Below are 24,224 nucleotides of genomic sequence, written 5' to 3'. Positions count from 1 at the left end.
ATACTTCCCATTACATTGCTCAGTGATCACCCTAGTACATGGGCACTATGTCTGGTGGCCTGGTATACGGAACGTCCCAGTAGTCCGGATCTCTCAGATTGGTGTATAATCCCGTCATGAGACCTACGAGCCGCACCTTCATCCACCCGACGTCTTCTTCTGTGCATCCTTCAACAGGCGGGTACTCTCTGTCGCCCTCATCATCAGTAAACTCGCCTTCGTCCTCGTTGCGTCCACCTGGGATTTCCATCGTCCAACCAGACCCAGTCAATTGCTGCTGCTGCTGCCGTGCAACTTCGCGTGGCTTCCAGTCACCCTTGATGATGTTGACCCACGGCTCGTCTTCGTCCGAGATGATGCTCCGCATCGAAGCCTCATCAATCTGAATGCAGAACCCATACCTCACCGGCCAACCGCGGTCCCACGGCGAGGCTTGTTGCTGTCGGGTCTGAATCTCTTCCTGCGAACCCTGTTCCTCGTGAAGCATGCGTGCACACCACTCTTTGAATTGGCGACGAACAATCTGCGTGCTCGCCCCGTCAAGCGTGCTCGCATCCGAAATCACGGTGAGCCGGAAGCATCCCTCTCGGAGCATATCGTGCCCGTTGTAAATGTCCATGGACTTCCGAACCGACGCGTGGATGCGTTCGATGCACAAATCCCAGGCTGTATCGCTGGTGTATGTACAGCGATATACGACGAAGCCCCAAATACGATGGCCGTCGGCCCGCAAATGCCTTTCAATCTTGTCGGCAGCGTTAAGCGTGGTGGACAACGTCTTGGGCGTGCGAGCAGAGATGTCGGCAGGTCGCTGGCTGGCTGCACGTTTTCGTTCCAGACGGTTCATGAGGGCCTCAAGCTGGCGCAGGTTATCGGTGGCCATTTTTGACCCGTCACTCCTGTTGATAGGCGCGCAACTGGATGTGCGTATTTGTCGGTCTGCAGGGCGATGCAGAAGGGGTTGGAGTATCACGTCAGATAAAGCCGCAGCTTGAAGCGGAATGGATGCAAAGCGCGTGCGGTGCGGAAGCGTGAGGTAGCTGCGGACAGCGTCGTTCATGGCGGTTTGCATCACGTAGATTGCAAGACAAAGCTCCATGTAAGTCGGGAGGGAGACCCTACCGCGTTGGATTTGCAGGGTTGGTGGCCAGGGGCCATTTTATGTAGGCGTAGCGGTCGTACGGGTAATCTCATTTCCACTTTGCCAAGCCGGTTGTTACGTACCAGCTGGTTACCAGCTTGATTGAGCGAGCATGCGTGTTGATGCACAATCCCGTCGGGTGAAGTTTGACACCTCTGACCTTGAAGTATCTTTCTGAAGCTTGCCTCTACAAGCAACATGAGGGGAGCGCTATCTTTAAGCGAGCAATCAATTGATCGATCGTACTGGGTGTGCATCCGACGAGATACGCTAGCACGTACCCTGAACTGAACTGTGACCAAGCTGCTCCAGTCATACAACAACAATCGGTACTTCTACACTTGGAGTGACGAAATAATTTAGAACATGCATAGCTACGTGTAAGTAGTTGAAAGCGGAAGCTCGGTGTCCTGTTGTAATTCATACAGAGTGAATAGATTCATATATTGGCCGAAAGCAATGCTGTCTCCTACAATCCGTCGTCCTTCCAAGTGCTCACAGAGAAGCCACAAGCTCCCAATCATCCAGCGCTTGGCATGCCATTCATCGACTTCTCCCACAACTCTTCATCAAGTTCAAGTCTTATTGCCTCTTCCATATTCACTTTCGACCAATACCCGTCATCAACAACATCCTTTCTAACCCCTCCAGGCGGTGGCAGCAATTCGATCTGTGGCAGAGCCGGCGTCACCATTGTCTTGATACTGTCAGCGAACTCACCCAGCTGCGCCGTGAGCAACCCGGTGATTTTGCCGCCGGCCTGCCCGCATCTATCGCAGCCTTGTTGGAATTATATATCGCTTCTACAGCATTAGCAATCGCCTTATAAGCCCAATCTTGTGCTGTCTTGCTTATGGTTTGCGAGAAGTCGGCAAACCACACGTCCCACCAGTTCACAAGCGTATTAATGCCTGTGACTTGCTCAATGTAGCCGAGTTGAAGGCGCATCTGCGAGTTGACGGCGACCCACGCGGATGATACCTGGGACTTATGAAGGTACTCGAACACGGCGAACCCCTGTTGTGCACGTCATATTAGCTTTGATTTTCGAGCAAAAGGGGGTCGCAATCCTCCGACAAAACAGAGTCCTACCAGAGTACATACAGTCCGGAGGGATGAAAACAGCTCGTCTGCTGCTTTCTCGGTATCGAGCTTCACAGCCTTTTCAGCCAGCTTTGTGATATCGCGAAGATCGACAGGCGAGTTCATGCGGAATACATTGCCTTTGGCAATATTTACCGACTTCTCGAGAAGGCTGAAGGGCACTCGCCAGTCATTGGCGCCTAAACTGGCCATGACACGACCATTGATCGTGTCGGGACGTGGTCCCCACTTCGACCCGATACTCGGAAAGGCACCCACCGCGCGGTTGGCAGTATTCCAGTTATCAAAGAAGGACTGGCCGACAGTTGCCAGGCGAGCACGGTTGCCGGATGGCAAGAGGCCCGTAAACATTGACACAATAAAGCTCTTCGCAATAACTTGTCGCTGTTGTTGATTCTGTATTAGCAACTACCTATAAGTGCATACAAGTTGAATGAAAACGCGGCAGTCAACTTACATCGATTACGTGCTCAGCCTCCATCCCTGCCCTAACAATCGTATCTGGGGCCGGGATGGGAACGTTGATAGCACGAAGCGCTGGCCCGAGACAATAGCGCTTAAGCAGTTGAAATGCGAACGGGATGGCCTGCGAGGCAAGACGCGTGGTGTACATCCTCGTCGGTCCTGGATACCTTAATCCCGTTACCGTAACCTTCGGCCCCCCTGGACCTGGAGTATATTCTCTCGCATTGCCTCTTTTGGTCAGGGTTTGGCGGCTGCTATTCACCCCATCACGCCTCGACAGAACACCGGACCCCTCGTCATCGTCTCCGGACCCATCGTCGATGGGTGGACAATATCCTGGGATAATATCACACATGTCGGATGCGCATGTCGCTGGATCTGACTCTATCTGACCGATCTTGCAGCACGCTACCTTGTCCCGGCCCCACTCGCATGCCCAGCTGTCCGTATCCGGGTCGCCATAGGGATCCCGCGCAAGCTCAATCTCGTCCTGGGGGGCAATGGACATTCTTGCAGTCGCCACCATCACCAACCCAATGGCAGTCACTCACAGGGGCCGGGTCGGGACAGCAGTATGTCTTGTAGCGGTTGAACCAACAGTCGTCGTAATACTTGAACATGGGCGTGCTTCCAGGCGAGCAGCTGCCGGAGCAGGATGTCAACGAGCATTTCTTCTTGATGGCCGCATGGTCGGGAGCCACGCAGCAGAATGCCTTCTCGCCCCTCCTACACCGGTTGGTATTGCCATCATTTGTGAACCCTCCACCCCAGTGAGAATATATGCCGCCCACATTGATCTCACCTTCGTAGCATTCACTGCTGCAATCGCCGCTCACGCCCCCGGTATTGTCGCCTCGCCAAGTGCAGCTAGTTGGGGCGCCGAGAGTAGGGCAGCATATGGGTTTCCCGTAGTGGTGGTTCTTTTTGCCACAGCCTGCATCGCCCCAGCCTACGACTGTAAAGCCGGAGCCGCAAGCGTCCGCGAGGGCCTTGTTATCGTTGAGGTCCTGACAGTCTCCGTCGTACGTCTTGCAACCCTCGCCTGTTTGTGCCTTGATGCTGGCGGTCAAGGCCAGCCGCTGCGACTTTTGCAGTAGGTCTTTGATGTTCTGCAGCGAACTAGTCGGGTTGATCTTCCTCCCAAGAAGTGCAGAATGGGCCGAGTATTTATCATCATCCAGATCGGAGGCCCAGATCATAGAACCACCAAGCCCTACTTTGTTCGCCCAGTCGGCCTTCTGCTTGAACGTCACTGAATCGTCATACGATATCCATTGCGTCTGATCGAAGACCAGGAAGTTGACAGCGGCCTCGGAGTCATGAACGGGCTTTACGCCGCTCCTCAGAACTTCTTGGATCTCATAGAATCCAAGGTATCCTCCGGTCGCAGTGCATGGACCTGAGCTTTTTGTTAGCCAAAGCGTTGTAATCAGTCGCACTTGAGCTTTTCTGCTAGAATGGATCTGAATGAGGGCAATAGAGATGGATCTACTTCCAATATTACTGATGTAAAAGGGTACGCATGCCGCCATGCCGGGTAATGGGCATCGCGAGAAGGGAAAGGGATTATTGGCACTCACCAGGTTTCGAGGCACCGCTGAAAGGGCATCCAGGCGTAGAGCAACTTGCGTCAGCCAGCGTAAAAGACCGGCCGTAGAAACCGAATCCTAACACGACCTTGCTGGGTGGAACTTCGACGCGCCAAAGCAACTCGGTGGCAAGCTTGATTTCTGTAAGATTGGTATGACCCTGGACGATGCTGCCTATAGGGTTCTCAGCGTCCCAGACCCCGTGTAGGTCGTATGTCATGAAGTTGATCCAATCAGAGTACTTGAGCATGTTGGGGATGTCGAACCAGCGCAAGTACCAGAGCGAACTTGGCGCGGTGAAGGTAAGGCCATACTTGCCTATCATACATAGGTCAGTCTGGAGCACACGCGAGATGGAGTAAGATATCAAGTTGCATTTACTTCCCGATCCATCAAATGTGGATTTCAGCGTCTTGAGAAGCTGCACGTAGTTGGCAGTGTCCTCCTTCCTCCCGCCTCGATCTGGTGCTCCCGGATATTCCCAGTCGAGATCCACGCCATCGAACCCGTGCTGTTGCATAAAATGAACCAAGTTACTGGCCAACTTCTGGCGTTTTCCTTCATCTGCTGCAATTTCGCCAAAGACAGGTTGAGTAGCTGTGTTGTTGTCCGAGAACGTCCATCCGCCAATGCTTACCCATACCTCGAGATCAGGCTTGATGGCTTTCAGTGTTGTCAGGTCATCGAACAGGCGGCCAGGTGTTGCTGAGTCCATAGTAACTATCTGATAGGATCCTGGATCGATATATGCAAAGGCGTAGTTTACGTGTGTAAGAGCATCCAGGGGCAGATCTGTTGGTCTTATGTTGTGACATGATTTGCCATTGCTCCAGGATTCGTAATACCCGATGACCTTATCGAACACTTGCCCAGTACCTCCACCTGGTGGAGATGGATGCACAACGCAATTGCTTTGGCACTTGTCGTCGCAGAATTCTTGCGTTGTCCCGCAGAAGCCTAGGAGCCGACTTAGTATCATCTGAGGCTCAACCCCTTTGAGGATTCCCACCAAGACACTTACCGTACTGCGAGCAGCAGAAGTTCAAGGGACACTTCTTCCCAGGCTCAGACGCGTTCTCCCCGCATTCAGCTGTGGCATCGCATTGACTGAGGCACCCATTCCCGCAGTATTTCGACCCATAACCACAGAAGCCGGATGCGCCACAACGTGCGCCGTTAGAGCAAGGGGCGCTGGCACTACATGTATAATCTTCTCTTCTTCCCAGGCTGACGTTAGAACCAAGCATAGAGTCGGATGAGTATCCGGGGTCTCTCAAGCTTCTAGCTGTGGTTACAGTGGATATTGCCCTAGTAGCAGGGTTGTTACGCCATTGAAAGGCGAAAAGGACAAAAGCCGCAACCGCTGCCAGGAGGCTGGAGCCTCGGACACCTGGTCTCCAGGAGCTTCTTTGAGGCATAGCCCTGGAGTTATCTGACGATGCAAACGAAGGCTCTGTGACGCGAGTGTCTGTACAAACAAGGGAATGAAGTGTCTGTACAAACAAGGGAATGAAGTGACGGTATCGATGCTCCAGCTGGTGGTGGGAATCCTGTTTGCCTACGATGACAAGATAAACAGCTACAAAAGTGATTGGGAAGAGTAGCGTGATGTTGACATGCCCAGGACCTGTCTTTCGCCCCTATCCTCATTCTTCAAGATCGGAAGGTGAACGTCTACTTCCCGAAGCCGGCGGCCGTTCCTTCATCGGTTTACAACGCAGTGAAACATTAGAATGTATTACGAGCTGCAGCATAAGCACGACGCGGCCCGAGAGCCGAACAGGACAGTTTCATGGCAGAATCCCAGAGAGAGTTTCATTTATACGTTGATATAATGAACCAACAGTCGAACCGGGCGGCTAGGTGAAGGAAACTATTCTAGGCTATTCAAGTAATGGGTGTGTCAATTTGTATCACCCGTAGCCGTACCTGAGTCTGACCAATGTGAGATCACGTCGCTTAGCCTTTCAGTAAAGAGCTGCAGTTCGTTGCATGGTGAAATTTAAAACGACCAATTCTCGGGTATTGTTGCTGCAGGGGCTTGCAGGTCCATTCGGACCTTCCAGGTAATGAATGAGTCTGATATTTGCATTACCCGAGGACGTGCAGCTTCCCGAAGGAGGGCCCGAACCGAACGTCGGATGTTGGTCTGGGAAGGTTGGTAGCCCGGCTTCCTTCCCATTGGTCTGGCAGTCTCTCGCCTACCCGACAGCGGCTCAGAGAGATACCGGGTTCAATCAGGAAATCACTTTGCAAGCCAGAATCACAGAGTATCCCTGCAAGTCTTGCCTTCCACACATTCCCTGCCATTCTTTTTTTTTTTTTTTTTTTTTCTTTTTGAACCGGTAGGTTCCACACTCCTCATCCAGCGCTTGTTGCCGATCGATCGAGTGTAGTTGTTCTTGTACAGACTTTACAACCCAAACCAGGCCGACCAGCTCGAGCGCCCATCACGTTTGCTATTACCAGCTGACTTCAATCTTCTCAAGTTTCTGGGCTTGGAAGACATCCATTCTTACCTAGCCCAACAGTACCTACGGATAGGACGATACAATGATTAGTTTCAAAGGTCTTCTCCTTACTATCGTTGCGGTCTCCGTTCGGTCAGTATGGTCACAACAGCTCAAGGATGGACTGCCCGCTTTCATGAGCTATCCCGGCATTACCACCGGTTGCGAAATAGCGTTGAATACCACAGTCGACTGTCCGGCCTTTTTGGCGAAGGCATCAAGCCAGTAAGTTTCCACCGAGACAACGGACAATGTTGGCATTTGAGTCGTATACGAAAGAGCATAAACCACTGATATATCTCTAGAAATGTTATCCTGAACTCGGACCAAGTTGGCGCTCTTTGCTCGGGTTCCTGCGCTACAGACCTCCAGTTGGCGAGAGAAAAGATAGTGCGTACTTGTACTGCGAGTACAGATGTAATAGTCCATGCCAACACGGTCTACCCGGCGACGTTCATCATGGACCAATACCTCTTCACTTCCAAAGTGTCTTGTTTCCACGACAGGTAAGTATGTCCACATCGATAGCCTACAAGACGCTGACACTGCGGAAGCGCGACAGGTGAATACTGCGATCCGCAGTTTCTTGCTTGGTCCAATGCGAGTGTCTTGACCAGAAATCAAAGCTGTTCAAGCTGCTGGCTTGGAGTACAGGCGTTCGAGCTCGGCAATCCCTTTGGTTACGATGAGGGTATGGCAAGCGATTTTACCGAACTGACTTCAAGCTGTAGTGCCAGTGGCTACACGTACTCTGTGCCCCCAGCATACGGCACTAATGCTACTGTAACCAGTCCCGATACTCCTCGGTTCACTAAGCCGCCAACCTGCACAGGCTCGTACACTCCCCGGCCGAGTGACGACTGTAACTCCGTCGCAAAAGCTATGGGTGTGTCGACCTACAGCATGCTTCACGCCAATGGGCTCGATATCTACTGTCAGAACTTCGACGCAGCTATCAAGACTAGCACCAGTCTCTGTACACCGCCAACCTGTAAGACGTACACATGGGGTCCGTATGATACCTGCTCTGGCGTAGCCACCCAACATGGACTCAAGCTGGTACACTTTTTTAGCATGGAACCCAAATTTTGACTCCATATGCCGTAATGCCATCAACTTTGTCAGATTTCAGGTTTGCGTCTCGTGAGTTTCAAGATACGAAAACAAATTTACGAGTATTGCAGACATGCTAACATATACAATGATAGGTCACCAGGAGGAAGTGTCGATTCTGGTGCTCCGAGTAACATCAGTACATCGACTGGTGCTGGCACTTCTGTAACAGCACCAACAAATTCGTTCCCTGAGACAAGAATGTGCGGTGGGTGGTACACGGTCAGTCCTCCCCCCGGACAATAGATGACTAGAAGAAACATACGCTGACTCTCTCACAGGTTCAGACAGGAGACACCTGCGGCAAGCTTTCCATCGCATACTCATTACCGCTACCGGATTTCCTTTTCCTCAACCCAGAGGTCTACTCCAACTGAACCAACTTGCTTCTCGGTGTCGCCTACTGCGTCTTTCCCGTAGGCAATATCGCCACGTATTCCGGATACAAACCTGCACCCACCATGCCAATCACCGTCCCACCGGTGTCATTTCCCGCGGTGAACACAGAAAATCCGTCCACGACGAATTACCTCAATCCTGGGTTCAAACTTCCACAGCTGCCGAGGGCTCCTGGTACAATTGAAGGTTGCGCATGGTATGCCAACTACCAAGAAAACACCACGGATGCGACTTTCAACTCGTGTAGCTTCATTTCCTACGGTTATTGCGTAGAGTTCTCGGACCTTATCTCCTGGAATCCCAGTCTATCGAAGAACAAAACCGAGTGTGCGCTCCAGCCAGGCTTCAGTTACTGCGTGCAGAAGACAGATACCACAGCGTATGTGCCGTCCGACAACCACTGTGTCTCGGTCGACGCCACCATCATCCACGACGGCACCGCTTCCGATTGTGTTTGCTTCACACGAGTCTCCGGATACGATGGGACGGTGGGCGTTGACTGCGCGTCCGTCGCAGAAGATGCGTCGATCAAGCTCTCGCAGCTCACTTCTTGGAACTCGTGGCTCGGGGCAAACTGCGATGAAGCCCTATTCGCGAACCTCGAGGAGAACGACTTCCGCGCCGTGTGCATTGGTGTCAACTCCACCGCACCTACGGCCACTGCAACGAGCCCCCCTTTGACGTCTACAGGTACCAAAAGCTCTGCCTCGATGGGTGCGCTTCGCCTGAATAACTTACTCCAATGATTATGAAGCTGATGAGCTAATGAAATGACAGGTCCTACACCAACGGGCATCGTACCCGGCTGCCGACAATTCTATACTGTACAGTCCGGAGACAGTTGTGCCGCGATTCAAGGCATGTTCGCGATCTCTTTTGGGGACTTCTTCAAATGGAACCCGAGTAGTAAGTACCGCCACTGGAACGTAACGACCGCGGTTGGGAACTACAAAAGCTGACATGGAGTACGATTAGTCGGGTCAAATTGTGAGAACTTATGGTTAGGGTAAGACCCATCCTTGCGGGGGAATGTAGTTCTGTCATGGGGCTTCACTGACGTTCGAGTACCTAGCTATGCATATTGCGTCAGCGCTCCCACCAGTAGCTCAACGGGCGGCGGCGGCCCCGCTGCGCCGACCCAGTCCGGCGCGGCGCCCAACTGCAACAAGTACTACACGGTACAGAGCGGCGACAGCTGCGAGAAGATCGAGGGCCAGTTTGGCATCACCTTGCCGCAGCTCTACCGGTGGAACCCGGCCATCGGACCGGACTGTACCAATCTATGGCTTTGGCTATGCGATATGTGTCGGCGTTCCCTTTTAGTGCTGATAGGCAATGATGGAGTTACCTGGTATCGTGCGCTGGAACTTACTGTCCCTGTTTCAGGATGCGTACCAGGATCATGCCGTCTCTGGACGCTTCTTCCATAGCTACACGAGTGAGGGCATATTGTACGCGAGGATCTGAGTCGATGAACGTGGCGGCTTCCACTTTGCACATCATGTTGATAGATGAGATGACTTTTTCGATTTCGAGTTTCGTTCAAGGGTTGGAGCGGGCGTGGTAATTTGGAATTCGTCATCGGAAATGTCATCGTTCGACGTCAGCTTGTTGGCATAGGCATTTCTGGCATTTGGCTGTAGGCGGGTTTTTGCATGGTCCGGAGGTGGTCTCTCGGCAGGCTTTCTTTTCCAGACGGGACCGAGCGCAACGCCATCTTCCTCGCCGGTCGCATCGAACAAGCCGGCGTCCGCCACCAGCAGCTTCCCGGTCACTTACAGCAGGCCTACAGCTATCCATCTCACGCTTGCAGAGCATTCGCCGGCCCGGTACACTTATCTATTGGGACTGTGATGTGTGCATTAAGTTCGTTTCAAAGTGGTACTGATTTGACCGGGTCTGGAAAAGGAGGCTTGGAATGAATAGGAAGTACAATATCAAGTTTACACCTCCACTCCAAGTTACAAGTTTTGAAGAAGACGCGTTGGAAATAATGTGTTGATCCCTTGAGGGAAGTCGGTGCCGACATTGGGTCAGATATTAGGCGAGAAATCGCAAAGACGGCAGAAGCCTCCCTGCACGAAGCTGCGCTCCAATGGCTAAAGTCCAATCGGACGTATGACCCAAGGATCTGCATGGAGCCAAGTAACCACGGCATCTAGTTCCATTTCTCCTTTAGCCTATATATAATGGCAAACCATCGAGGGAGATCACACTCGAAGTATTTCGAAAGTCCTAGTAAAAAGTCAGATGGACATCCACCACTGAGGACCATGTAACTACAAATTACATTATCTAGGGGCTTCAAACGCAATGATCATAACTCAGAAGTTCCGTCTACTCTGGGGAAGCCTCCTCATGCTTCCACTCATCTATCTGTACTGGCCCAGGAATGTCTCTCACTTATTACACGCGCGCCCATGGAGCCGCGCGTCGGGGCCAATTGCGAATGGGACAGTAGGAGTGAGTATGACTGAGTTACGCAGCATCAATACTTCACACATTGCTGTCAGCTGAGGAAGGGGATACCTGAAGAGATTAATAATCCAAGCCTCTGCAGTTTGCCAAGATACTCGTCATCAACCGCCCAGCACGAACAGATCGCCGTGACGCCATGGCACTGGCTGCCGCCGTCAGCAATATCACCCTCGAATGGGTCGAAGGCGTCGATGGTGACAGGGTCGAGGAGCGCGTGCTACCCCCTGGCGACCGGCCGAAGCACAAGAGCTCAGACGCCGCCGTCAGGGGCTCCTGGCGGGCCCACATGAACGCATTGCGCAGAGTCGTGGAGGAAGGCCTCTCCAATGCCTTGATCATGGAGGATGACGTGGATTGGGACCTGCGGATCAAGAGCCAGCTTCAGACCTTCGGGGCGGCCTCCAATGCGTGGCTACATATGACGAGTGATATGGAGTCCTGGCCGTCTAATGGGCTGGGCGACGATCCTCTGATTACATATCGACCGAGAAGAAGCGGCGCCGAATCCCTAGGGATCACCAGTGTCATGGACCGTGAAAGTGAGGACCGTCACTCGATCCCTCTCGATCACATATCCCCGGCGAGCACATCGCCTTCCCCGGACCACCCTTACGGTGAAGGATGGGATGTACTCTGGCTAGGCCACTGCGGTACCGATTTCCCAGACCCGGCGTCCTCGGTGCCACATAATCTTCGAGTGGTTGTGGCCGACGATCCGACGGTGCCAGCACCTCGCCACCTGAAACCTCATCCCTTCGCGTCCCACGACGCCCTCGGAGAGCTATACCCGCCGCACACTCGTGTGGTGCACGCCGCCTCTTCTCCAGGCACCGCATGTACGCTGGCATATGCGGTCAGCCAGCGCGGGGCGCGGAAGCTGCTGTGGCAGTTCGGCCTCGAGGACTTCTCGAGCCAGTGGGACTTGATGCTGGGCGACTGGTGCGCCGGTGGGTATGTGGACAGGACGACACCCAACGGCGACAATACCGACGAGACAAAAAGTGGTCATGACCAGAATGATGAGGCCGCCGGGACCAATAAAAACAATGGACTTGGTGAGAGCAGCAACGGCAACAAACACGGTACCAAAGGGGATGGGGAACGAGGAAGACGCAAGAGACAGCAGCCAACGTGTATGACCGTCCAGCCTCCCATCTTTGGCCACTACTTCGCCAAAAAGGGGGCCTCCGACATCCGCGGCCAGGGAGGCGGCTACGCCTCCAAGATCGGCGCACCCTACGTCCGCTGGAGCGTGCGCATGAATCTAGACGTTTTGACAGAGGGGGCACGGCTGAGGACGTCGTCGATCAGTTGCCCGATGAAGGCGAGGCCATGTGGTGAGCGACGGAGCGACGGGGAAACATGGGAACGGGCACTAAGGAAAGGAGGTGGCGTCAGCTGTAATATATCGGTTGAGACTCGAGCGCGCTCGCCCAGATTAAAGCTGGATGGCGATCTCCCAGGCTCTTCCTACTCTAGGCTTGGCAGGACTGGTCGAACATATTGCTTCGCGTATTTAGGTCTTCGTGTTACGTCATTGAGCTCATCGCGAATATGCAGGCCATGTTGCATGCAGGAACCTACTACATGGAGGCACGACGGGTACCTGAAGACTGCCAAAGCGCCATGCATAAGAGCAAGGAGCAATACCTCAGGTCAGCAAGCTCCTCACGTGGTTCAAGAGCTGACACTTGCGTCCTTTTCAGCTCGATGTGGCATGTGGGAATGGTAGTACAAAAGTGACTCTGCTGTCGTATAACGCCGAGACAGCCATTTCAATATAGATTCTGGAACCGTCTCTGTGTCCAAAACACACCATATATATACCGGCCCAGCTGGACCATAATCGGGCGCAGAGGCTTGTAGATGCAGACACCCCCAAAGACAAAGGCAAACCCTCTTTGGTCGTGAGAGAAGCAAACTGGATCTGAAGCACCCGGTTATGATGGCTAGAAAAGGGGAGAGGTGCTGTTTACACATTAGTGCCGTATTCAAAGTCTGAGCATATCAAACTTCTACATGCGTATTTACATCACTCTGCATCATGTCCCTTCATAAGAATTCGATGAACGAGTACTTGGTTGATACCTACATATGGCAATCTGATGAGGCATGCTGACCTAAAACATTGCAAACACTCCGGTCTATTGTCCGGTCATACACTTCGGAAATATCTCAACTGTGGATAACTTGTGAAAACCTACCAAGTACTGTCTGAAAGTGTGTATACGACGTCGTTATAGTCTCACGCCCAGCCTACGACGCATGTTCAGCAATGTGCAATGCGACTGAAGATGGAAAGTCGTAGATCTACAATGATGGAAAATCAATCCCCAATATTATTATGACTATCCGACCGGAAAGTCCAGGAACATGTATTCCTATCATGTCTCCGCCTAGGAAGGCTGAAGAAGTCGTGGGACGGCTGCTCGGACAACATCTACACATTCGGCTCCGAACGGAGATCCAAACAGAGATCATGAAGACGTGAGATATTCTAGAATTGAGCTCAGCTCGGGCTCGGGGCTTTACTTTGTGTTCGGCTTCTCGATGTTCAAGTATGCACCTACTCTTGTGTCACCGAGTTCATAATTAATTGGTTCTGCGTTGTAAGGCTCAGCTACACCTTTCACCCCTATCGTGCTTGGCATACCGGAGGCTTCTTCAAAGATAATCCTACTACACGTGTTCCATCGCGTTCCTCTTGTATAAAGATTGGACATCTGAACCTAGGTATGCTTTCTTTACTTGGCTTCATCACACAGGCTACGTTCACTCTTTGCACTCGGTACTCTCAAGGTTGGCATCCCCCAAACTTCTCACCATGTCACTCTTTAGCCGAGTCTCCTTGGGTCTACCCCTATTGCTGTTCGCTGTGGGGGGTCAGGCTAGCTGTGATGGAAGCAAGTAAGTAACCCGCTGAAGTCCTTCGCAGCTCTCATGGCAACTAACATAGAACCGGGAATTAGTTGTATGGGTGGCGCCAACAAGGTCTTGAACCGTCAAGTGTACGTCTCAACCATTATCGTGCCCTCCTTATCTGTCGTGGCGGTGATGGTGATGAGGGGACGTTGCAATAATACCGATCTCAATTTAAATCAGGCTAACCTCATGATACCCTTACAGTCACTACTCCTATGGCGTCAGGCCCAGGCCATCATCCACCCCAGGAACAGTGACCGAAGTCTCGTCTGTAACCGTAACTCTTCCATCGAGCTCGGCCACCGTCACCGGCCCGCCAGGCAACGGAACCTACCCAGGCAGTTCCATGTCATTGACGGGTTCACCATCGTCGCCTTCATGGTGGGAATCTGTCATCTCACAAACCTCTGGGGGTCCACCCGCCACCAACAGCGACAGCACCTCTCCCGCGTACAGCGTCTCGCCACCACCACCTGGCTCTTCCTCCGGCGGCGGCGATCCGAGCTCACCGTACCCTACCGTGACGGCAACACTGACCCTGCCCTCGATCTCGACCGTCCTCGATTCCGCTACGTATAGCCAAGCGGCCCCGGGCCCGTCCGGGTCTTCTGGGGGTCCGCCGATGAGTGGCAGCGCAAGCGCATCTCAGCCCTCACTCTCGTTGACTACCGACACTGCCACGTATAGCCAGACGGGACCAATCTTGTCAGATTCTTCGGGTGGGCCTCCGTTAAGTGGCAGCATAACTCCGTCCTTGACCTTGCCATCGCTTTCGCTTACTACCGACACCATCACGTACAGCCAAACGGGTTCAGTCCCATCAGGTTCATCAGGAGGGCCGCCAACGAGCGGGACCGGAACTGATTCCCTGAGCCAACCTTCGCTCTCGCTTTCGCTTACCACCGACACCGTCACATACAGCCAAACCGGCCCGGTCTTATCAGGCTCTTCGGGAACGCCACCAATGAGCGACACCACAACTGAGACATTGACACTGACGCTGCCTTCGCCTTCACTCACTACCGATACCGCCACATACAGCCAAACGGTCCCGGGTTCGCCGAGTTCCTCTGCGCCGGGAGATCCATCGGGTAGTTACACCGCGACCACTGACACCCTGACCTTTTCCATCGAGACTCCTACACCCAGCCAGACAGGCCCGCCGGTCTTCTCTAGGCCTCCTCCCCCGGGAGGGGCTTCGATGATCAGTGAGCCGCCGCCCATCACTACCGCCTCCACCCTCTTCGATTCCACGTCGGTGGTAGATGTCCCCCCAACCGGCCCAGACGGCACTCTACCCCCGGCAAGCAGCACACTCCCGCCGGGAAGCTTGAGCACCATCTCGACAACCTTCGCCAGCACCGTCTCCACGGCCACAGATATCGTCGGCACCGTCACCGACTGCATCCCCATTCCTGGCTTCGGGCCCGGGGGCGCTGGATTGCCGTCCGGGTGCCCGTCGCCGACCTCGGGGTCGCCGTCTGTGACGTTCATAACAGAGACTACTGACATATTCTCCACGGCTTCTACCGGAGTCCCGATTGGTTCCGAGTCTGGTTCTGCTTCCGGCTCGGCTTCGGGGTCTGTTCCTGGTCCTGGTGGCTCGGCGACTGAGTCCAGCTTGGTGACCTTCCCCTCACCTAGCTCGTCGTGGGCGACTCTCACTACACTAGTCACCAGCTATAGTACATCTGGCCCTGGAGCCAGTGGGACAGGGTCTATTCCGGTGGGCTCGGGCACCGCTTCGCAAACACAGAGCATCCCAGGCCAAAGCGCTTCGTATAGCAACAGCAATTCGTTATCAGTACCCATATCCAGCTCAGGGCACCCCCCACTTTCAGTTTCCACCGCAACTTACCCGAGCTCTGGTATTGCCTCTTCGCCCTCCGGCTGGGGAAGCAAGGGTGCACCCGACACCGCCTCTCTGACCAAGTCCATCATCAGCGGCTCCGTGCCCGTGCCGCCGTTCATGAACACGTCGTCGACGGTCTACCCCACGGCGACGGGCTCAACAGGCACAGGCACGGCCTTAACCTCAAGCTTGGTCGCGTCAGTGACCGCGACGGTTTCGATCACGTCCACGGCCGTGATTATCAGTAGCAGCGGCGTGCCGCCAACAGATCCTATTGGCTCCGACACATCGTGCCTCACCACGTTCTCGACTTCGGTGGTGCCGTCGCGCAGTTATTCGGATGGTGGCCCTATTGATACGACGTGCACTACCTCGTCGACGCCGTCACATGTCCACTTTGGGAACATCAGCTCACTGATCCCTACTCAAGGCCCTGGCGGTAGCGGTTCAGGTGGTGGCGGTAATGATGGCGTATCTTTGTCAGTATCAACTGATGCGACTGCAGCTGTAACTGGTCCGGATGGGGCATCTCCTTCCAGCGGCGCAAGCACTTCTGGCTTCGTCACTGTCATTAGTTCAACCTCTTCTATCCTCGCCGTGATAGACCCAATACCCACAGCCTCCGCCTCCGGTGGCTTAGGCGGCCCAGGAGGCCCAGGCAGTGCCTCCGGACGACCAGGCGATCCAGGCGCCGCCTCCTCCACCTCGAGCGCGCCGACCTGCACCCCGACCCAGCCCACCGTGATGATCGAGAACGGCGGGTTCGAGCGCGGGCTCAGCCCCTGGCAGGTCGGCGCCTTCGAGCCCCCTGCTGACGGACTACTACATCACCAAGCCCGACGCTGCCGGGTCCGGCTCCGCCGGGTCGTGTCGCTCGCTCGCGGTCGACCTCATGAACGGCGGCGACAACTGGGGCGCGCAGTGGTGGGACTTTGAGCTGCGCAGCCCCGTCGTCCTGCGGCTGTCCCCCTCGCCGCAGCGCTACGTGCTGTCGTTCAGCCTCAAGTTCGCGCTCGCGAACCAGGCGCGCGTCGAGGCGGTCCTCGACGGCGTGACGGTGGCGACCGTCGTCGCGGAGCGCGGGGCCGACAACATCGTTGGCAGCGGTGATGACGGTAATAGTGGTGCGGGAGGAGGCTCGTGGACGCAGTGGGGCGTCGTGTTCGAGCTGGGCGCGCGCCGCAACTTCGGGGTGGTGCGGTTCGAGTACTACCTCAACGGGGCGCCCGAGAACACCATCTGGATCGACGGCATCGACATCGCGCCGTACGTCGCGCCGGCGGGGGCCGGCAATGCTTCGTCGGAGCACGCTTCTCTGGCGACGCCGTCGTCACGGGTGCCGGTGGCGGAGACGGCGGTGCTGGTCGTCAAGACGACCAAGACACCGGAGGGGCCGTGAAGGCAAAAAGGGGGTTGAGATTGGACTGAGTGGTGACTGGGTGATGTTGATTGGTTGGGATTTTAATCGGGCATCTTTCTTGACTCTGGCAACATATTCTTCGTCTTCTCCCTCTTGCTTTGCTTGGGCCTGGCACTTTCAATTCTGGACTTTAGACGGCGGTACTAGCCAGCCCATACATACTCTCTGTTTTTGGGGGGGTTCTTTTCTTTGCTTTTCTCTTTCCTTTTCTCTCTTCACTCAACACCTCCAAATCATTCATACTTGGTACACTTCCATGCGTCGAACATTACTGTAATTGTATATCGATGTATCTAGAGAGTTGAATCAAAATGCGTATTGCGTATCTGAAAAGGCCTTGATCTCCCCAGTCGCTTCGAGTTCTTGAGTTCCTACAGGGGCACATTGGCTTTTAGCCTAAGCTTTGCAGCTCTACCGGTGGTGTCTTGGTGTGTAGCCTGTCAAGCCTGCCTGCCTGCCTGCCCGCCCGCCATCCGCTTTCTCTCTTTTCCCCCACCAGCCCACTAATTTCTTAGCTTTCTCGGTCGATCGCAACACAACAAGCAATTGACGATGTAACCCTACTTACGCTGACGCATGAACACTTAGTTGCCGAAGCGAACTACCCGGCGTAACTACCCATCCGCCATGTAACCCCATGCCGCTGTTGCAGTATTTACGTGTGCCTGCGTGAATTACACGCAGGCAGCCGGCCGGTTTTCGCAGTACTGAAAGAGTGGTCTCTGCTGCGCGGCCCGTGTTTGATGCTACTTACTCAGGCCACGCACTTGTGTAAGTGAAACGAGAAACGAAACATATGGGGAAAGCAAACAAACGACCATGCGCTCCGAGCCGCTCCCGAGTCATCTCTGGTTGACGAACGAGTCTGCTAGGTCTGCGAGACTGGAATTGCGGGATAAAAGTGAACGGCATGTCTTACGAGTGGTGGTCTTCTTCTTTGCGGGGGCCGTTGCATCGGCCGGAATTGATGACTCGCTCTAAATGAAAGGAGCGTACCGAGATCTGCAACCACCATGGATGATGGAGCTACAACTTGCCATTCAAGCCTTTCCACGCATTCTACATGAGGAACACAAGTTGCCTGATCAGGCAGGAGCAAGGCCTTGCAACGGCCAGACGCTGCAGTAGCGACGGGCGTTCTGCATAAGCACTTGCCATGGTCGACGTCACGCCGCGACTTCCGGCTTGTCTCAAAGCTTCCCCCCAGTTGGACGATCACCTTAACCTAGGTACTACCTACCTCAAGAAATGTGGAGGGGCTGGTGATGATGCTGCACGAACAACAGCACCAGAACGACCTATAACCAGCCCATTTCCTTGCAGGCATGGTCCGAGGACGACCGATTCCTTCTTTCCTTCAGCGGTCTTCTTTTACTAGAACATTGCCTACTTCGAACCCCGTTCGCAGACCAAAACCAGGACAGCCTTTCTTCATCGGCTTGATATTGCCCCCTGTCGCATGCAATGAAGCTGTCCCTGCTCACATGCGTCCTGCCGTTGGCAGCGGCGGTTGGCGCAAGCCGCCACCAGCCCATGCATTTGACTCGCCAGGCAGAGTGGAAGAAGCGAATGAACGCCCACATGCAAGCCATGCATACGGAGTCAACTCCATATGATGTCACCAAGAGACAGCTGGGCTCCCAATTCCTCAACGACAACTCGACGAGTGAGTACGATCGGCTCACGTGGCTTGGGCGTTACTTTAGAGGGCTGACTTGAAACACCTCAGAATTCGCCGTGGACGGCAGCAAGCTGCCCAACATCACCTTTGACATTGGCGAGTCCTATGCTGGCAGTCTTCCCATCGGTTCTTCCAACTCATCAGAGTTGTTCTTCTGGTTCTTCCCATCGGCCGATGCAGCTGTCAAGAAGGAGATTGTCATCTGGTTCACCGGCGGCGTAAGTTCCATGGCCTAATCAGTGCACGCCACGCTTCAAATTGACTAAACTCTCATCTTACAGCCTGGCTGCTCTTCCATGAACGGCTTGTTTGCGGAAAATGGCCCCGTCACCTGGATGCCCGGCACATTCGCACCAACACTGAACCCCTGGAGCTGGCACCGTCTGAGCAACGTCGTCTGGATCGACCAACCCGTGGGAACGGGATTCAGCACCGGCACGCCCACGGCCAACAACGAAAATGACGTCGCCGACCAGTTCCGAGGCTTCTGGAAGAACTTCGTTGACGTTTTCAAGATGCAAGGCTACGCCGTGTACATCACGGGCGAGAGCTACGCCGGCGCGTATTGCCCCTACATCGCCAGCGGCATGCTGGACCAGAACGACAAGGAGTACTTCAACGTCAGCGGCATGTTGATCTACGACGGCGTCTATACGGACGACTCCGTGTCAGAGAGAGTACCGGCCGTGCCCTTCATCGACTCGCTCCCCGGCATGTTCCCCCTCAACGAGACCTTCAACAAAGAGATCCACGATCGCCACAAGAGCTGCGGCTACGCCGATTACCTGGAGAAGTATCTCGTGTAACCTGCTTCCGGCCCGCAGCCCGCCCCGGACGCCGAGAACAGCAACGTCACTGCGGAAACGAAGGCGTGCGCTTCTATCCTCTTCGACATCGATGATGCCATCACGGCGCTCAACCCGTGCTTCAACATCTACCGCGTCACGGACGGCTGTCCCTTCCCCTACGACCCCACGGGAGGCGTGGACAACTACGTCCCCCAAGGCGCGCCCGCCGTCTACTTCAACCAGACCGAAGTCAAGAAGGCGCTGCACGCGCCCCTGGACAAGACCTGGCAGCTCTGCTCGTCGACCGAGGTGTTCCCGCACGGCGACGACTCGCTCCCCTCGAACCAGCACGCGATCCCCAACGTCATCGAGCACACGCAGAACGTGATGCTGGTGCACGGCGCGCTCGACATGGTCCTGCTGGCCAACGGCACCATGCTCGCGGTCCAGAACATGACGTGGGGCGGCAAGCGCGGCTTCGACAGCCGGCCCGAGCTGCCGCTGTACGTGCCGTACCACTCGCCCGGCGATAGGGACACGACGGCGGGCGCGGGCGTCTACGGCACGGCGCACACGGAGCGCGGGCTCACGGTCGCGCTCGTCGCGTTCAGTGGGCACATGGTGCCCGCGCACCAGCCCAGCGTGGCGTTCCGGCAGGTCGAGGTGCTCCTGGGCCGAGTGCCGAATCTGCAGTCGCTTGACCCCTTCACCACGGACGCCAATGCCACGCAGCAGCCGTCGGCGAATAGTCTGGGGTCCGGCGTGGGACCGCAGGTCTGGCTTGGCGGGAACAGCAACTCGTCGGCATGCAATGGAGCTTCAGGGGTTACTGGGAAGGGGTCTACGAGTGCGGCGGAGGGAGGTTCGGCCGGCTGGAACAGGGCCACTTTGGCGGTGACAATCGTCTTTCTTTGGGTGTGCGCATTCCTAGTTTAGTGTATGGTCCCGCTTCAGCGCTTTGTGTCAGCCCGGCCAGCTACGAATGCGGCGACGTCCGAGAATGTCTGAGATGGAAAAGTTCCTAGATCCAAGAAAAATAGGGTTCATAATGACTAGACCAATATATTCTAATGCCAACTTCTACTGGAGCGATGGGGATCTTGTGCTCAGGAGGTTGCGATTTCGTGGCGAATGACCAATTGCCAGGGGTCGACGGTACAGGGCGAGTTAGATACCTGACCCTGTCGATAGTCATTCAGGTACATATTCCAGAGCTGACTGGCCATGGTACCTCTCGATTGCCAATCATGATCAGGGACGACGATGCAGCAGCATATAGTGGAAACCATGTACATCGTGACTCGGGTAAAACATCCGTACATTCCTCCAGGTGTGGACCACCATTATCCGGATATCTGACACACCAAAGACGGCTGCTATATAGTCCGGCCAGCATTTCGCTCAATCAACACAAACACCTGAAGTTATAGCATGAGATAGCATGGTCGCCGAGTAAATCAACACTGACATCACCATCACGGAAGGACTCATTTGGCTTAACGGCAAAGCACGCGGACTTGACTTGAAGCATTCACTTAGTATGTGGACTAGTTGAAGCGGGATACTGGTTCGAATCCAGTAACGAGCTCGGTTCTCTTTTTTTGCTGCAGCTTCTTTTTGGGATGCCGGCGGCACGCCGTAAGTTGCGCACATGCGTATCGTTCATCTTCGTATGCCTGGATCAATGAGCGTGCACATGGCTGTTCAACCCACCGCCCTACTACTCAGTGCCCTGCAACTCGGAGGTCATAGAATGCGTACCCGAGGTCCCTCCCTCTTATGAGCTACACGCATGCACACCCACAAGCACAAGCACACTTGGTCTTGGTAGAAACTCGTTTGTTCACGGATTTGTATATGCTATGAGTATCCCAATGGACCAGAAAGCTCCTCTACTAGCAAGGAAACCGGTAAGGAGGACAAAAAAAAAAAAAAGGTATCTAATCCTGATGTCGATCGATGCCCCTCCCCTTTCGCCATTTGTGAAAAAAACACTCTCATTCATCCATGCTCCACGTGAGAGAGTAATGCAAATCCCCAAAAGGAAAAGAAGAAAAGAGTAAAGTAAACGGACTTTACTTTCCCAATACCTCCCCAAAGCTAGTCTCCAACTAACTACTCGTGCTTTGATGTTCCAAGCCTCAAGTGGATAACCAAGGACAGCAGTCCCGGGAAAAGGTAGGGGTACTGCAGCATCTCCGGCTCAAACGCGTTGATCGTCTCCTTGGCCATCATTAGATACGAGCGCACCTGCCCCGACTCACCCTGGAGCGACGACAGCCGAATGAGGTTGGACGTTGAGACGGCGTTGGTGGACGGCTGGGTGGTATCCATGGCATCCTTGACCCGCAGCAGTATGTGCTGCGCGTCCTCCGCCGTCGAGTAGAAGCCGCCGCAGCCGGCCCGGCGCTCACTGCTCCCCCTGTAATGGGTAGTCGTAGAAGAGCTCGAGTTGGGCCTCCTGCAGCTGCCGGGCCCATTCGAGCCACGAATCGTCCGAAGTGGCCTGGGACAGCTCCAAGATGCCCTGGATAAGGAAGGCATAGTCTTCGGCGAAAGCCTTAGTCTCAGCCCGCGCACCTGTGTGGTACATGCGATACAGGGTCTTCGTGTTGTTGTCCCAAAGTTCTTTATGGATAAACGCAGCTGCGTCCTTGGCGGCCTTCAAGTATATAGCACCCTTTTCAGGACTGCCAAGGCCGACAGTCTGACAGGCCTTGCCTGCGCGAGACAGGGAGGCAATGGCCATACCGTTATATGCCGCCACCACCTTCGCATCCAGGGAAGGTCTGATGCGCTCCCTTTCACGGTGCATCTTCAGCTTCGACCGAGCGGAAGCAATGAGGCTAGCGGCTTGCTCTTGGCTGATGCTGAACTGAGCAGACAGGTCGGCCATGCTCTTCACCACGCGCAGGACGTTCTGGTTGAGATATTCGTCGTGAGGGTCATCGCTGCTGTCGACATTTCCATGTTCCTTGACGTTCCAGTGTGCTGCGGCCACCGCAGCTTGCCGCTCGTCCCCTAAGACTGCGTCGAACTCCTTCCTCGTCCACAGATAGTAGGCACCGTTGCGCATAGTCTGATCGCCTCTCTTATTGCGCGAATCGGCCGCCTCGCTGGTCGCCAAGCCTCCGTTCTCCAGCAGGATGGGGGCTGAGGTTAGGTAATCTGCCAGCTCCAATGCCATATCACCAAATTCGTCCATCACCGGCTTTTCTGGCATGACAGAACCAGGTCCAGTCTTGAAGCCTTTCCAGGCATCAAGAAACACTCCCAGTAAGAGCGCATTGTCGGAAAGGATCTTCTCGAATGAAGGTAGTGACCAATCCCGAGTTTTGGAGTAGTGGTGGATTCCTCCTCCCACATGGTCACGAATTCCCCCCGAAATAATGGACAAGAGAGTCTGGATACCGAAGTCGGTGGCTTTGTGGCAAAGATCGCTCCCCACTACATCCTTAACCGCTTGGGGAAAGAGGTTGGCCTTGAGCAGGAAGGAAAGTTTGGAGGGTGTCGTGAATCTGGGCGTCTTCTTGATGTACTCAAACGTCTCCTCCAGTTGGGCTACATCAACTCTTCCAGATAAAAATGAAGAAGCCGTGTTGGGCATGTGGAGGAAGCCGCCGTAGGTGTAATCAAACGTCTTGGACATGTGCTCGTAGGCCTCCTCTACATGGTCCAGGTCCAGCTCTCCCAGCTCGACGTCTCCCGATTCGGCAGGACCCCGAGGATCATTAGGGCCCAGGGTTCCCTCACTCATGAACTTGCGGAGCACTTCAAGGCTGGATCTTCCGTCCGAGTAGAGGCGTGTCCTTTCATTGTTGTCGTCCCACGCAGAGCGCATGCGGAGAAGGACGGTAAGGAAATCGGGAGCGTCTGGGGTGTCGTCGGCCGCATCAGTGACAGCATCGGCGGATTGCGCACACGGTGCGGGGAAGTACGTGCCGCCAAAGACGGGCTGGAGGTCGGGCGTGAGGAAGACGTTGAGAGGGTATCCCGCAGCGCTATTGAGGGAGTGGATGTAGCTCATGTAGATGGTGTCGAGGTCCGGGCGCTCTTCTCGATCGACGATGATGGGCACAAAGTGGTTGTTCAGGGTCTGGATGACGGCGCGGTTCGTAAAGGATTCTTGGATGGTCAAGGAGCAAACTGCGGGTTGGGGAAGTTTGCCATTAGCTGGGCTCCGACAGACAGGTTACGGGCCCGACCAGGCGGTGGTCAACCGCCACTTACAATGCGAGGCACTGTAGCCGACATGCAAGAAGATCAGCTTGTTCTCGTCCTTGGCGCTCTGGACAGCGTTGTTATCGAACAGCTGCCAGAGGATGCTGCTGTCCTTCTGCGACAGAATGTAGGGGCTCTTGCTGGCGCCGGCAAGGTTCTGGGCGGGCGAGATAGCTGCGGTTGTGGAGGACGACTGCTGCTGCTGCTGCTGGGAAGGCGAGTTGGCAGAGCCGGCCCCCGCGGGGGAGGCCGACGCTTGGAGCTGTGCAGACATCATGATGCCGCTTGTTGGATTGATGGTATCGAGGGTTTCATTCAGTTGGAGGTCGGGAAACGAAAAGCTTCCCGCTTCATTCTGCACGCACTGGAGACCGGTGACTGGAGACCGACTGGAGGCACCAGCAGCAGCTCTTTCTGGCACACGAATTGCCTGACGAAATGAAGTCCTGCCCCGCCGATTAGCTCCGGCCCTTTCAAATTCGTGCTGTCGTCTGACGCGGGGTCCAGGTTCCACTAACTTTAAAAGTCGTTACCAAACAGT

General features: G+C 54.7%; 8 protein-coding genes across 8 annotated transcripts; 5 read left to right on the top strand and 3 right to left on the bottom strand.

Moving 5' to 3' along the window:
• Window positions 1–31: 31 nt before the first annotated feature.
• Window positions 32–883, bottom strand: PG986_003685 (uncharacterized protein; the record flags this gene model as incomplete). Its single annotated transcript, XM_066839907.1, has 1 exon — window positions 32–883. The coding sequence occupies one exon, from the start codon at window positions 881–883 to the stop codon at window positions 32–34; it is 852 nt and encodes a 283-aa protein (XP_066704971.1).
• A 2,306-nt stretch (window positions 884–3,189) lies between these two features.
• PG986_003684 (bacteriodes thetaiotaomicron symbiotic chitinase) lies at window positions 3,190–5,717 on the bottom strand (the record flags this gene model as incomplete). The annotated part of the gene is made up of 4 exons (XM_066839906.1): window positions 3,190–4,109; window positions 4,291–4,617; window positions 4,681–5,292; window positions 5,321–5,717. The coding sequence occupies 4 exons, from the start codon at window positions 5,715–5,717 to the stop codon at window positions 3,190–3,192; spliced, it is 2,256 nt and encodes a 751-aa protein (XP_066704970.1).
• Window positions 5,718–7,268: 1,551 nt separating this feature from the next.
• Window positions 7,269–8,299, top strand: PG986_003683 (uncharacterized protein; the record flags this gene model as incomplete). The annotated part of the gene is made up of 5 exons (XM_066839905.1): window positions 7,269–7,315; window positions 7,364–7,800; window positions 7,883–7,952; window positions 8,018–8,144; window positions 8,204–8,299. The coding sequence occupies 5 exons, from the start codon at window positions 7,269–7,271 to the stop codon at window positions 8,297–8,299; spliced, it is 777 nt and encodes a 258-aa protein (XP_066704969.1).
• An 84-nt stretch (window positions 8,300–8,383) lies between these two features.
• Window positions 8,384–9,592, top strand: PG986_003682 (LysM domain protein; the record flags this gene model as incomplete). Its single annotated transcript, XM_066839904.1, has 3 exons — window positions 8,384–9,035; window positions 9,099–9,227; window positions 9,357–9,592. Coding segments are annotated over 3 exons (1,017 nt in total), but the record flags the coding sequence as incomplete, so codon positions are not given.
• A 1,343-nt stretch (window positions 9,593–10,935) lies between these two features.
• On the top strand, window positions 10,936–12,140 carry PG986_003681 (uncharacterized protein; the record flags this gene model as incomplete). The annotated part of the gene is made up of 2 exons (XM_066839903.1): window positions 10,936–12,051; window positions 12,111–12,140. 2 exons carry the CDS (start codon window positions 10,936–10,938, stop codon window positions 12,138–12,140), a joined length of 1,146 nt encoding a protein of 381 aa, XP_066704967.1.
• A 1,483-nt stretch (window positions 12,141–13,623) lies between these two features.
• PG986_003680 (uncharacterized protein) lies at window positions 13,624–16,972 on the top strand (the record flags this gene model as incomplete). The annotated part of the gene is made up of 4 exons (XM_066839902.1): window positions 13,624–13,706; window positions 13,769–13,807; window positions 13,926–16,362; window positions 16,409–16,972. 4 exons carry the CDS (start codon window positions 13,624–13,626, stop codon window positions 16,970–16,972), a joined length of 3,123 nt encoding a protein of 1,040 aa, XP_066704966.1.
• A 1,485-nt stretch (window positions 16,973–18,457) lies between these two features.
• PG986_003679 (serine carboxypeptidase) lies at window positions 18,458–20,398 on the top strand (the record flags this gene model as incomplete). Its single annotated transcript, XM_066839901.1, has 4 exons — window positions 18,458–18,659; window positions 18,723–18,892; window positions 18,956–19,467; window positions 19,522–20,398. The coding sequence occupies 4 exons, from the start codon at window positions 18,458–18,460 to the stop codon at window positions 20,396–20,398; spliced, it is 1,761 nt and encodes a 586-aa protein (XP_066704965.1).
• A 1,179-nt stretch (window positions 20,399–21,577) lies between these two features.
• PG986_003678 (uncharacterized protein) lies at window positions 21,578–23,960 on the bottom strand (the record flags this gene model as incomplete). Its single annotated transcript, XM_066839900.1, has 3 exons — window positions 21,578–21,884; window positions 21,952–23,608; window positions 23,693–23,960. The coding sequence occupies 3 exons, from the start codon at window positions 23,958–23,960 to the stop codon at window positions 21,578–21,580; spliced, it is 2,232 nt and encodes a 743-aa protein (XP_066704964.1).
• Window positions 23,961–24,224: the final 264 nt, after the last annotated feature.

This window comes from Apiospora aurea (assembly GCF_038362705.1).
Source record: "Apiospora aurea strain CBS 24483 chromosome Unknown utg000002l_segment0_segment0, whole genome shotgun sequence".
In the NCBI taxonomy this organism is placed as follows: domain Eukaryota; kingdom Fungi; phylum Ascomycota; class Sordariomycetes; order Amphisphaeriales; family Apiosporaceae; genus Apiospora; species Apiospora aurea.
Note: the sequence above shows the minus strand (reverse complement) of the source record. Positions and strands in the feature narration are given on the sequence as shown.